General features: G+C 48.5%; 1 protein-coding gene across 1 annotated transcript in view; it reads left to right on the forward strand.

Annotated features, from left to right (window-relative positions):
- Positions 1 to 12,897, forward strand: part of LOC121538148 (aminomethyltransferase, mitochondrial-like) — a 29,713-nt gene that overhangs the window by 12,243 nt on the left and 4,573 nt on the right. Inside the window, exons 3-6 of the mRNA XM_041845941.2 lie at positions 1,311 to 1,442; positions 1,550 to 1,628; positions 5,270 to 5,415; positions 5,596 to 5,776. Of these exons, the coding sequence (XP_041701875.1) occupies positions 1,311 to 1,442; positions 1,550 to 1,628; positions 5,270 to 5,415; positions 5,596 to 5,776 (538 nt within the window). The remainder of the gene's footprint in view (positions 1 to 1,310; positions 1,443 to 1,549; positions 1,629 to 5,269; positions 5,416 to 5,595; positions 5,777 to 12,897) is intronic.

A 12,897-nucleotide genomic window follows, 5' to 3' on the forward strand; every position in this document is an offset into this window, starting at 1 on the left:
TGATTTTGTTCTTATTTTGATGCATAAACTATTGCAATATGACAGAACAGTGATCATGTGGTCCTCTGTAGCTCAATTGGTAGAGCATGGCGCTTGTAACACCAGGGTAGTGGGTTCGATCCCCGGGACCACCCATACGTAAAAGTAAGTAGCTTTGGATAAAAGCGTCTGCTAAATGGCATATTATATTATATGTTTTTCTTGCTCCATATTGTTTCCCCCTCTTATTTGTGGCACACTTGGTCATGCAAATCAAATCTACATCTGTCCCAGCAGAATGCCCCCGAGCCTGCACAGATCCCCTCACTTGACTGGCTGCTGCAGATTATGATTTTATTAAAAGCATGAGAGTAGTGGCTTCTGTCATTGGGTTATAGATAGCCCTGCCTCAGATCCCTTATCTCAGAACGAATCTTTTGAATGAACACTCCATCCCATTCATACTCCGATTCTCAGTTCTAGTGAGATTTCATTTCATAATTTAGGCTGCTGAAGATTTATTGTAAAATGTAATAGAATGTTATGTCTTTCTCCAAGGCTACAGCACCCCACTGCAAGTCAGGGTCCTTCACCGAAATTCACCTTGGATAATAGTATCCCTGTAAAAAAGTTAGGGGTTGAGTACTAATCAGTTTTAAGAGTGGCATATAGTATTTTATTTAGACCTGGTTTACACCTCTCACAGCTATTTACTGTAGTAAATAATGTATGTAGGCCTATTGTTCACTCTTTACAGTAGATGCATAAGAGGAGGTAGAGAGGCATCCTGAACACTGAGCACATCGTACCTATCAAGCAGTAGAGATTAGCAGTGTTCGTTTTGACTGCAGAGAGAGAGTTAGGGAGAGGTGACTTGGACTTGTTTCGCAAAAGACCTGTAAGCAGGCCAACATCAGCCCCCAGAGTGCACTGCTCACTGCCCAGTGATAAGAGCAAACAGTGGCTGGGTTAAAGGTCAAAGGTGACAGTAGAAGAAGTCTACATAATAACCTGGGTGCATTTATTACAATCGCGCACCAGACTCATACTGTACACTATGGCTGCTGAAGGAGACTCATTTATCACCGACATTATTACTGTTATATATTATAGGACGATGACCTGTATTTTTGTATGGTTATGTTATGGTTATGATAATAACATTAATCTTTCCAGTCAGACCTGCTGCTGTCCTCCACACAGTTATATGTTCTCACCTACAATGATGTCAATTACAAATGTCTGAAAGCAAAGGCACACACATGCATGGCCACACACAGACACAAGCACATACACACACACTCACTCTTCGCCCACTTTTTTATCTCCAGGGCACGCTCACCCTCTTCACCAATGACAAGGGAGGAATTAATGATGATCTCATCGTCACCAAGACAGACCAAGGCTACCTCTACGTGGTGTCCAACGCTGGCTGTGCAGACAAGGACTCCGCCAACATGAAAGTCAGTAGTCTGCAAACATCCAAGTTTTGGATGGATTTGTAATCCTTTGATAATATGTCATGTCTGTATGTGTTTCATGTATCTGATACTTTCTGTGCTTGCTGTAGGCTAGATTGGCAGAGTTCAAAGCTGCTGGCCATGATGTGGATCTGGAGTTTCTGGAGGAATGTTTAATTGCTGTTCAAGGTAAGTTATCTTATGCAGTGCTTAATTTGAGCCGGATCCTGCCGGAACAGGATCCGGCACCTCTCAGATTTGACAAAGTTTGTTCCGGCACCAATTTGGCCAAATCCAGTACCTCTCGCGGCATGATTTATTAATTATTTCACTGTTTGCACTGTAGACATTCTAATAAAAGCGATCAGCGTTAAATCAAGTTGCCTCCTCGTTATTTCTCCCACCCCGCAGAAAGACCATCATGTAAAAGCGTGGTGATCCTTCTATGTAATCATCCTATCCTGCCAGACTGATTCCAGACCTGCTCTCTTACAGTTGGGAAGAAAAGTATTTAGTCAGCCACCAATTGTGCAAGTTCTCCCACTTAAAAAGATGAGAGAGGCCTGTAATTTTCATCATAGGTACACGTCAACTATGACAGACAAATTGAGAAAAAAATATCCAGAAAATCACATTGTAGGATTTATAATGAATTTATTTGCAAATTATGGTGGAAAATAAGTATTTGGTCACCTACAAACAAGCAAGATTTCTTCTTTAAGAGGCTCCTCTGTCCTCCACTCGTTACCTGTATTAATGGCACCTGTTTGAACTTGTTATCAGTATAAAAGACACCTGTCCACAACCTCAAACAGTCACACTCCAAACTCCGCTATGGCCAAGACCAAAGAGCTGTCAAAGGACACCAGAAACAAAATTGTAGACCTGCACCAGGCTGGGAAGACTGAATCTGCAATAGATAAGCAGCTTGGTTTGAAGAAATCAACTGTGGGAGCAATTATTAGGAAATGGAAGACATACAAGACCACTGATAATCTCCCTCGATCTGGGGCTCCACGCAAGATCTCACCCCTTGGGGTCAAAATGATCACAAGAACGGTGAGCAAAAATCCCAGAACCACACGGGGGGACCTAGTGAATGACCTGCAGAGAGCTGGGACCAAAGTAACAAAGCCTACCATAAGTAACACACTACGCCGCCAGGGACTCAAATCCTGCAGTGCCAGACGTGTCCCCCTGCTTAAGCCAGTACATGTCCAGGCCTGTCTGAAGTTTGCTAGAGTGCATTTGGATGATCCAGAAGAGGATTGGGAGAATGTCATATGGTCAGATGAAACCAAAATAGAACTTTTTGGTAAAAACTCAACTCGTCGTGTTTGGAGGACAAAGAATGCTGAGTTGCATCCAAAGAACACCATACCTACTGTGAAGCATGGGGGTGGAAACATTATGCTTTGGGGCTGTTTTTCTGCAAAGGGACCAGGACGACTGATCCGTGTAAAGGAAAGAATGAATGGGGCCATGTATCGTGAGATTTTGAGTGAAAACCTCCTTCCATCAGCAAGGGCATTGAAGATGAAACGTGGCTGGGTCTTTCAGCATGACAATGATCCCAAACACACCGCCCGGGCAATGAAGGAGCGGCTTCGTAAGAAGCATTTCAAGGTCCTGGAGTGGCCTAGCCAGTCTCCAGATCTCAACCCCATAGAAAATCTTTGGAGGGAGTTGAAAGTCTGTGTTGCCCAGCGACAGCCCCAAAACATCACTGCTCTAGAGGAGATCTACATGGAGGAATGGGCCAAAATACCAGCAACAGTGTGTGAAAACCTTGTGAAGACTTACAGAAAACGTTTGACCTGTGTCATTGCCAACAAAGGGTATATAATAAAGTATTGAGAAACTTTTGTTATTGACCAAATACTTATTTTCCACCATAATTTGCAAATAAATTCATAAAAAATCCTACAATGTGATTTTCTGGATTTTTTTCCCTCATTTTGTCTGTCATAGTTGACGTGTACCTATGATGAAAATTACAGGCCTCTCTCATCTTTTTAAGTGGGAGAACTTGCACAATTGGTGGCTGACTAAATACTTTTTTCCCCCACTGTATTTGTACATAGAGGTTATGGGGGGAGAGCCAGTGGGGTAAGTAGCTGATCTTGACACAGGTCTTGGTAGTGGTGGTCAGCTAGTGAAGAGGTCCATACGTAATCACGTCACGTAGCCTAGTCTAGTCGTCTCTCTACTGAATTTGAATAATGGGAAAGCCCCCCCAAAAAATGTATAAGAAAAGGCAATCGAGTTTGACATTTTTCAAGTCCAAAAATCCAGAGAAAGATGGTGAATCGAACCCAGAACGAGCCAGAGAACTGTCAGTGCCGGAGGAGAGGAGTGAGGGGCAAACTGTTCCTGATGGCGATGCTAATCCCGCCAGTTCAGCATCACCACCGGCACCTCCACTAGCTAGTAGGCCTACTAGCGAGTCAGACTCAGCGGGAGAGGAAGACTGGGAGCTGGGGGGAGGGGGGCAGTGCATCCACTGACGAAGTGCTTGGAGCAGGTGCAATTTGCAGTTCAAGAACAAGCAAACATATAACCCCTGGCTTGTCATGCAGAATTCAAAGTTGGGCTGTACAACATGCAGAAAGGTAGGGAGCTTCGGTCTAGAAACGACTGGAGGGATTAAACTAGCAAAAGAGTGGGTGGAATGTACAGTAAATTAACATCCTATGCATCAGACGTATAAAAAAATAAAAAATAAAAAAAGAACCCTCAGAAGAAAGGTTTTTGAATATGCCTGAACCAAGCCACATTTGGTGGCAGCAAGCCTTGTAGTCAAGGCTAAAGAGGACACCCAGGTTATAGTTAACACAAAAAATAAAATAAAAAATAGACACTATAGCCAGTCATCCGAACAACCTTAGAAGGAGGCTAAACATCACAGCCACATGGCTTTGAGCAAGAAGTTGACTCTCAGGAGTTAAATAGACTTGATTTGGGGAGAGTCATTGTGGGAGGTTTTGAAAACTAAGGTAGGACATTTTATTCCCTTTACCTTCACAGCACAGAACACGTTTGTAATCTGAATATGTGCTTCATATTATCACATAGGCAGGAGGCCTATATATTCTCATATGTGTGTTCAGCTGTAGCCTACATTGATTTATTTTATTTGAAGTTATATTCCGATATTGTGATATTTGTTCTACTGCTACATTGATGTCTTGAAAATTATATGAAATTCGGGTCTTGTAAGCCCCACAGCTGAGTATGTGTGCATATGGCGGGTGTTCTGCAGTGTCATCTAAAAATGTTGATGTACATTAATGTCTAGACAATTAGGCTATAAGAAATTCAGACTTGTGTAAGCCCCGCAGCATTACTCAAGTATGTGGGCATACTGCAGTGACGGCTTAAATGTTTTGAATTAATTAGCACCTTGGAGAGTGCTGTCCGTTTCACCACCATAGATAGTAGGCTACTTGGCTGCTACATTGTGTTTGACACTTTTTTTTCTCAATGTGTTCCGGTACCTCAGAGCCCCCAGGATAACCCCCCGCCACCCCTCTCGCGCTCACTATGTGTTCCGGTACCTGCCGATTTACAAATTAAGCACTGCTCTTATGACAACAGTTCAACTCAGTATGTTTATATCTGAAGGTTCCACAACGTTGTGCCCTCCTGAACATGGCCCTGTGTTAAAGTAGTGTTTGACCTGAGTTGTATTCATTAGGCACCAAATGTAAGAAAACAGACTGAAACAGGGAGCGACTACCTGAACTTGTCCAATAAGAAACATTTTCCATTGCAAAACATTTTGCTACAGTGTGCACTAATGAATACAACCCTGTACATGTCCTCCTCAGGTCCCTCCATGGCCAAGGTGCTCCAGTTGGGTCTGACAGATGACCTCAGCAAGCTGACCTTCATGACCAGCACCCTGGCCACAGTGTTTGGGATCCAGGGCTGCAGGGTGACCCGGTGTGGCTACACTGGAGAGGACGGAGTGGAGGTGTGTCTTTCACTCTCTCTTTCTTAGTACTTTAGTAGAGGTGGATGTTTTTGTGTGCTCTGTGCATTTCTTTCAAGTATCCTTTGTCTGAAAGTAATAGGCCTTTGTAAACAATAATGTGTTTATTTCCCTGTGTTGCAACCTTTGTAGTATTAGTCATTTCCTCCTCCTCCTGCTCAGATCTCAGTGCCTAAGTCTGGCGTGGTGGCCCTGACGGAGCACCTGTTGGGCAACAGTGAGGTCAAGCTGGCCGGACTGGGGGCACGAGACAGTCTGAGGCTGGAGGCAGGCCTCTGTCTCTATGGCAATGACATCGATGAGACTACTACCCCTGTGGAGGCAACCCTGGTGTGGACTATAGGTGACTCCTCAATATTATACACTCCCTTATAGAGCATATTACATTTACATTTTAGTCATTTAGCAGACGCTCTTATCCAGAGCGACTTACAGGAGCAATTAGGGTTAAGTGCCTTGCTCAAGGGCACATTAACGTCATTTAGCAGACGCTCTTAGCCAGAGCGACTCACAAATTGGTGCGTTCACCCTATAGCCAGTGGGATAACCACTTTACAATTTGGGGGGGGTTAGAAGGATTACTTTATCCTATCCCAGGTATTCCTTAAAGAGGTGGGGTTTCAGATGTCTCCGGAAGGTGGTGAGTGACTCCGCTGTCCTGGCGTCGTGAGGGAGCTTGTTCCACCATTGGGGTGCCAGAGCAGCGAACAGTTTTGACTGGGCTGAGCGGGAGCTATGCTTCCGCAGAGGAAGGGAGCCAGCAGGCCAGAGGTGGATGAACGCAATGCCCTCGTTTGGGTGTAGGGACTGATCAGAGCCTGAAGGTACAGAGGTGCCGTTCCCCTCACTGCTCCATAGGCAAGCACCATGGTCTTGTAGCGGATGCGAGCTTCAACTGGAAGCCAGTGGAGTGTGCGGAGGAGGGGGGTGACGTGAGAGAACTTGGGAAGGTTGAACACCAGACGGGCTGCGGCATTCTGGATGAGTTGTAGGGGTTTAATGGCACAGGCAGGGAGGCCAGCCAACAGCGAGTTGCAGTAGTCCAGACGGGAGATGACAAGTGCCTGGATTAGGACCTGTGCTGCTTCCTGTGTAAGGCAGGGTCGTACTCTCCGAATGTTGTAGAGCATGTTAGTGTGTGTGTGTGTGTGTGTGTGTGTGTGTGTGTGTGTGTGTGTGTACAGTACCAGTCAAAAGTTTGGACACACCTACTCATTCAAGAGTTTTTCTTAATTTTGACTATTTTCTACATTGTAGAATAATAGTGAAGACATCAAAACTATGAAATAACACATATGGAATCATGTAGTAACCAAAGGAGTGTTAAACAAATAAAAATATATTTTATATTTGAGATTCTTCAAATACCCACCCTTTGCCTTGATGACAGCTTTGCACACTCTTGGCATTCTCTCAACCAGCTTCACCTGCAATGCTTTTCCAACAGTCTTGAAGGAGTTCCCACATATGCTTAGCACTTGTTGGCAGCTTTTCCTTCACTGTCCGACTCATCCCAAACCATCTCAATTGGGTTGAGGTCGGGGGATTGTGGAGGCCAGGTCATCTGATGCAGCACTCCATCACTCTCCTTCTTGGTAAAATAGCCCTTACACAGCCTGGAGGTGTGTTGGGTCATTGTCCTGTTGAAAATGATAGTCCCACTAAGCCCAATTCAGATGGGATGGCGTATCGCTGCAGAATGCTGTGGTAGCCATGCTGGTTAACCCTCCCGTTGTCCTCATATTCTGTACACACCCCGTGTCCTCCGGGTCGAACTGTCCCGCCTTCAATGAAGCCCCAATTAGCACATGTGGGACAGTATGCATGTGCACAGGCTTTGCAGATATATTTGTTACACCTGCAGCACACCATGTGTGTTTTGGAGTCCTTCTTGGGTGGGCAGATCTGACACCTCTTACTCTGCAGTGTGCTCAGAAGTGCCAGATTCTTGTTTTTCTTTGGCAGGTAGGACACCAGAGTGATGGTGGGCATGAAGGCGAACTTGGACGAGAACACCTCTCGTCCCTTTGACGCCAGCAGTGCAGGTGGGAGCTCAGGTTTGTTCTTTCGATCCGTGCCAACCATGGTGATGTTCCTCTGGAGGAGCTGCTGTCCGAGTTCATAAGAGGTGAAGAAATTGTCGCATGTCACATTGCGGCCCCTAAGTACCTCGGTCACGTCAAGCACGACCCGCAGCCCCTGCTTCTTCTCTGGGCCTCCGCCGGTGGTATTGCCAGTGTAGACTTGCATCTTCCAGGCGTAGCTGGATTTTGCGTCGCAGGCCACCCATGACTTGATCCCGTATTTCGCCAGCTTGCTTGGCATATACTGCCGGAAAGGACAACAGCCTTTGGGAGGGGGGAATGGGACAGAAGAGATTGTTAGCAATCGTCGTCGCCAAGTGCTACTATTATTACGAGTGTCGGTGTGTCACAGAACACAGGCACAGAGGTGATGGTCAGTGAACAGTGGTGTGTGGGGGAAAAGAAACAAACAGAATACTTTTATTACGTATACACTACCTCTGAATGAAACCAGTTGCTCGTCCACTGTCACCTCAGGCCCTGGGTTGTAGAGACACGGCAGCCACTCCACCCACTTGTCCCACACCTCTCTTATGGCTGCCAGTTTGTCAGTCGCACGTCTCGCAGGTCTTGACTGGCGGTCGTCGAACCGTAGCAGTCTCGAGAACGTGTGAAACACTTTGAGCGGCATGGTGGCACGGAATATCGCCCTTCCGCTCTCCGCGTCCCACAGACTAGCCGCCGCCTCGCCGCGTGACCTGTACACGCCGGCTAAGATCAGCAGCCCTATGTAGGCAAGCAGGTCGGTCTCATCTATCCCTTTCCAGTCGTCTCCGTATTTTCCAACCCCCTCCAGATTTGTCATGTCCACGACAATTTCATCTATTGCTCGTGTGATGAACTGGTGGAACGTTGACGCAATGTCGCAGCCCTGCCCAACTGCGTACGGTGTAGGTCCGCCGGGGTTGGGGGTCGCCACCGTCGTCTCGTTCTCTGCCAACCTGCCCGGTCTCTCATATGCCACCGAGGACCATTTGATTTGGCCATTTGATGTCGCTCCTTCGCCTTCGCCCGTTTCCTCCTCTCGCTCTTCCTCTGAACACGAGGACGACGCGTCATTGTGCTCAGGGTTGTATTCCTTGCAGTCTTCCTCTTCTGACACGTCTTATGCTTTCTCCTCCTCGCCGGAATCGCAGTAGTCTTCTTCTTGCTCCACGTTTGATGAACATATCTGCTGTAGGACCTGTTGGCGGTGAACAAACGGACACTCATCGCTTCGGGCGCCTTGGCTTGCCGGTCAATGCAGCCTGTCTTCTTTGGCGGACCGGGGGAGGGGGGAGGATGGCTCTGGACCTCTACCTACCGCAGTATTAGTATCTTTTGGTTTCCCCACAGCCTCCTTACATGGTCAGGAATGTCGACAAAGCAAAGTCTGTCACTTTTCAAACATTACAAAAGAAACTAACACTAAAACACACCACAGTAATTCTCCGTGGATCATTTTGACCCCAGGACAACGGGAGGGTTAAGTGTGCCTTGAATTCTAAAGAAATCACAGACAGTGTCACCAGCAAAGCACCCCCACACCATAACACCTCCACCTCCATGCTTTACGGTGGGAACTACACATGCAGAGATCATCCGTTCACCCATACCGCATCTCACAAAGACACAGTGTTTGGAACCAAAAATCTCCAATTTGGACTCCAGACCAAAAGACACATTTCACCCGTCTAATGTCCATTGCTCGTGTTTCTTGGCCCAAGCAGGTCTCTACTTCTTATTGGTGTCCTTTAGTAGTGGTTTCTTTGCAGCGATTCGACCATGAAGGCCTGATTCACACAGTCCCCTCTGAATAGTTGATGTTGAGATGTGTCTGTGACTTGAACTCTGTGAAGCATTTATTTGGGCTGCAATTTCTGAGGCTGGTAACTCTAATTAACTTATCCTCTGCAGCAGAGGTAACTCTGGGTCTTCCATTCATGTGGTGGTCCTCATGAGAGCCAGTTTCATCATAGCTGTTTTTGCAACTGCACTTGAAGTTCATGAAATGTTCCATATTGACTGACCTTCATGTCTTAAAGTAATGATGTAACGATCCCGGCAGTCTGAGTCGGGTCCTGCCTGGTGACTAGTTTTCCTGTCCGCGATCTCCAGTTTCCCGAGGGTTCGGGAACGCTCCGGGGAGCTCTCTTGTTTTCCGCACCTGCATCCCATCAGCAATCTGCACACCTGGTCCTGATCATCACCCTTCTTAGGCTCTGGCCTAACATCCAGTTCCTGCCGGATCGTTAGCCATGAACAGTATGTTTGTCAGCGTATCGGCCTCTGAGCTACTAGTGTTAGTTTGGTTGTTTTGCACCTTGTTGGCTTGCCGTGTACTTACCTCCGTTTGTTTCTATCTGCAGTCTCTCACCCGGAACCTTCTCCCAACCTCTGCCTGATGGTCGGCGGCTGCCGAGCCATTACCGGACCAACCACTGCACCCTCAACAACCCATCCACGCCACCCGCTCTGTTCCCTGGATTATTCAGCCTCACTCTGGAATCTCTTAAATAAACACTCACCTTTGTCTCAACGTACCTTGTCCTGGTCTGCTTCTGGGTTCTGGCTTAGTAAACCGTGACAGAACGATCCGGCCAGTAATGAACCCAGCGGACCTGGACTCTGTTCGCCATGCCATTACCCATCAGGAGAAGATGTTGGGCCATCATAGCACGGAGCTACAGGAGATCGCGTTGGCAGTTCGGAACCTTTCTACCGGTCTGACGGAGGTCCAGAACCAGCGCGAGTTTCCGGTGGAGGATCCACTACCGGTTTCACCCATCTCGCCTGCCGCGTCTGGAGCGGTGTCCTTCCGTGAGCCCAAGGTTCCGACGCCGGATAAATATGAGGGGGAGCTGGGAAGATGCCGTTCCTTCCTTATGCAGTGTGGATTAGTGTTCGATCTACAGCCCTACTCTTATGCCACAGACAAGGCTAGGGTAGCCTTTGTGATTGCGTTGCTGCGTGGTCGAGCGCTGGAGTGGGCTTCAGCCGTTTGGGAACGACAAGACCCCTGCATGGCTTCATACCAGGGGTTCACGGCCGAGATGAGGAAGCTCTTCGACCATTCCGTCCGAGGGAGGGACGCAGCTAGGCGCCTGTTTTCACTTCACCAAGGAACTGCAGCGTGGCCGACTTCGTGATCGAGTTCAAGACGTTGGCTGTGGAGAGTGGGTGGAACGAGGAGTCTCTGCAAGCGGCCTTTTACCAGGGTCTGTCGGAGCAGCTCAAGGATGAGTTGATCTCCTATCCGGAGCCTAGTGACCTGGACAGCTTGGTAGCCTTGTCTATTCGGGTGGATAATCGTGTCCGAGAGCGAAGGAGGGAGAAGCAATGGGGTCCGTCCAATCGATCAGCTTCTCAGTTCCCAGTCGGGTCGGGTGGTGGACCAGAACACGTCGATCATTCTCCACCACAAAGGATTAGTGGAGAGGTCCTCTCTTCCGATTCTGAACCCATGCAAGTGGGGCGGCACGGGTTAACCAAGGAGGAGCGTCAACATAGACGTAAGACCAACTGCTGCCTCTACTGTGGTAGCTCGGGACATTACATCTCCACTTGTTTCCGGCGGTCGTCAAACTGCCCGGCTCGCTAAAGTTGGGAGGACTTTTAGCGAGCCAGTTTCAACCTCTCAGTACCTCTGTCAGACCCCGTTTCCCGGCTACCCTTGTGAACAGGAATCAGAGCTTAGCGATTAACGCTTTTATCGATTCAGGTGCCGATGGAAGCTTTCTTGATGCCGAGTTGGTGGAACAGCTGGGGCTTTCCAAGGAGCAATTGCCGGAAGCCATTGAAGCGACCACTCTGAACGGCAGTAGGCTGGCACGTATCACGATGAGGACTGAACCGGTTAAGATGCTGTTGTCGGGGAATCATTCTGAGATGATTTCATTCTTCATTCTGCCGTCTTCCCATGTTCCTCTGGTCCTTGGATACCCCTGGCTGAAGGAACACAATCCCACGTTCGATTGGGTGACGGGCAAGGTAACGAGTTGGAGCCTTGATTGTCATGCTAACTGTCTCAAGACTGCCTGCCCCCATTCGGTTCCCAGTCAGGTGATTGAGGTTAAACCCCCAGATTTGTCCCTGGTTCCCGAGACATATCACGATTTGGGGGAAGTTTTCAGTAAGCAGAAGGCTCTGTCACTCCCCTCCCCACCCGACCATATGATTGTGCCATCAACCTGTTCCCTGGAGCTGTCTACCCCAAGGGAAGGTTATACAGTATCTCCCGACCTGAACGTGAGGCGTTGGAGACCTACATCAAGGAGTCCCTAGCTGCGGGTCTCGTTCGTCCCTCGTCATCACCCCTGGGGGCAGGATTCTTCTTTGTGGGTAAGAAGGATGGCTCTCTTCGACCGTGTATTGATTATCGGGGGGTTGAATGCCATCACGGTCAAGAACAAGTATCCCCTGCCCTTGATGAGTTCTGCCTTCGACTCCTTACAGGGTGCTACGGTATTCACCAAGCTAGACCTCACGCAATGCGTATCACATGGTTCGGATCAGAGAGGGGGACGAGTGGTTGACGGGGTTTCAATACACCGATGGGTCGCCGGTATCAGGTGATGCCGTTTGGACTGACCAATGCTCCAGCGGTATTCCAGAGTATGGTGAACGACGTCCTGAGAGATATGATCGGTCTCTTTGTGTTTGTTTACCTGGATGACATTCTGATCTTCTCGGAAGGAACCTTCCGACCACGTCCAGCATGTCCGGCAGGTTCTGCAGCGATTGTTGGAGAATCGCCTGTTCGTGAAGGCCGAGAAGTGCGAGTTTCACGCCCACACGACATCCTTTCTCGGGTACATCATCTCCAGGGAGAGATTAGGATGGACCAGGAGAAGGTTAGAGCGGTTCTGGAATGGGCCCAGCCCGGTACGAGATTGCAGCTCCAGAGATTTTTGGGGGTTTTGCGAATTTCTACCGCAGATTCATCCGGGATTACAGCCGTGTGGCCGCTCCGTTAACTGCCTTGACTTCCAGTATCAGGACCTTCAAGTGGAATCCGGAGGCGGATCGAGCGTTTCTGGATTTGAAGAGGCGATTCACCAACGCACCGATTCTCTCTCAACCGGACACGGCCCCGTCAGTTCGTCGTTGAAGTGGACGCGCGTCTGATGTGGGAGTTGGCGCCATCCTGTCGCAGCGATGCTCCACGGACAGTAAACTCCATCCCTGCGCCTACTACTCTCGTCGCCTTTCGCCTGCGGGAGAGGAATTACGATGTGGGTAACCGGGAGCTTCCGCGGTGAAACTTGCCTTGGAGGAGTGGCGCCACTGGTTGGAGAGGGGCGGAGCAACCGTTTATTGTCTGGACTGACCACAAGAATCTTGCTTACGTGCAATCGGCTAAACGTCTCAACTCCCGTCAGGCCAGGTGGGCGTTGTTTTT

This window comes from Coregonus clupeaformis, chromosome 24 (genome assembly GCF_020615455.1).
Source record: "Coregonus clupeaformis isolate EN_2021a chromosome 24, ASM2061545v1, whole genome shotgun sequence".
Lineage (NCBI taxonomy): Eukaryota > Metazoa > Chordata > Actinopteri > Salmoniformes > Salmonidae > Coregonus > Coregonus clupeaformis.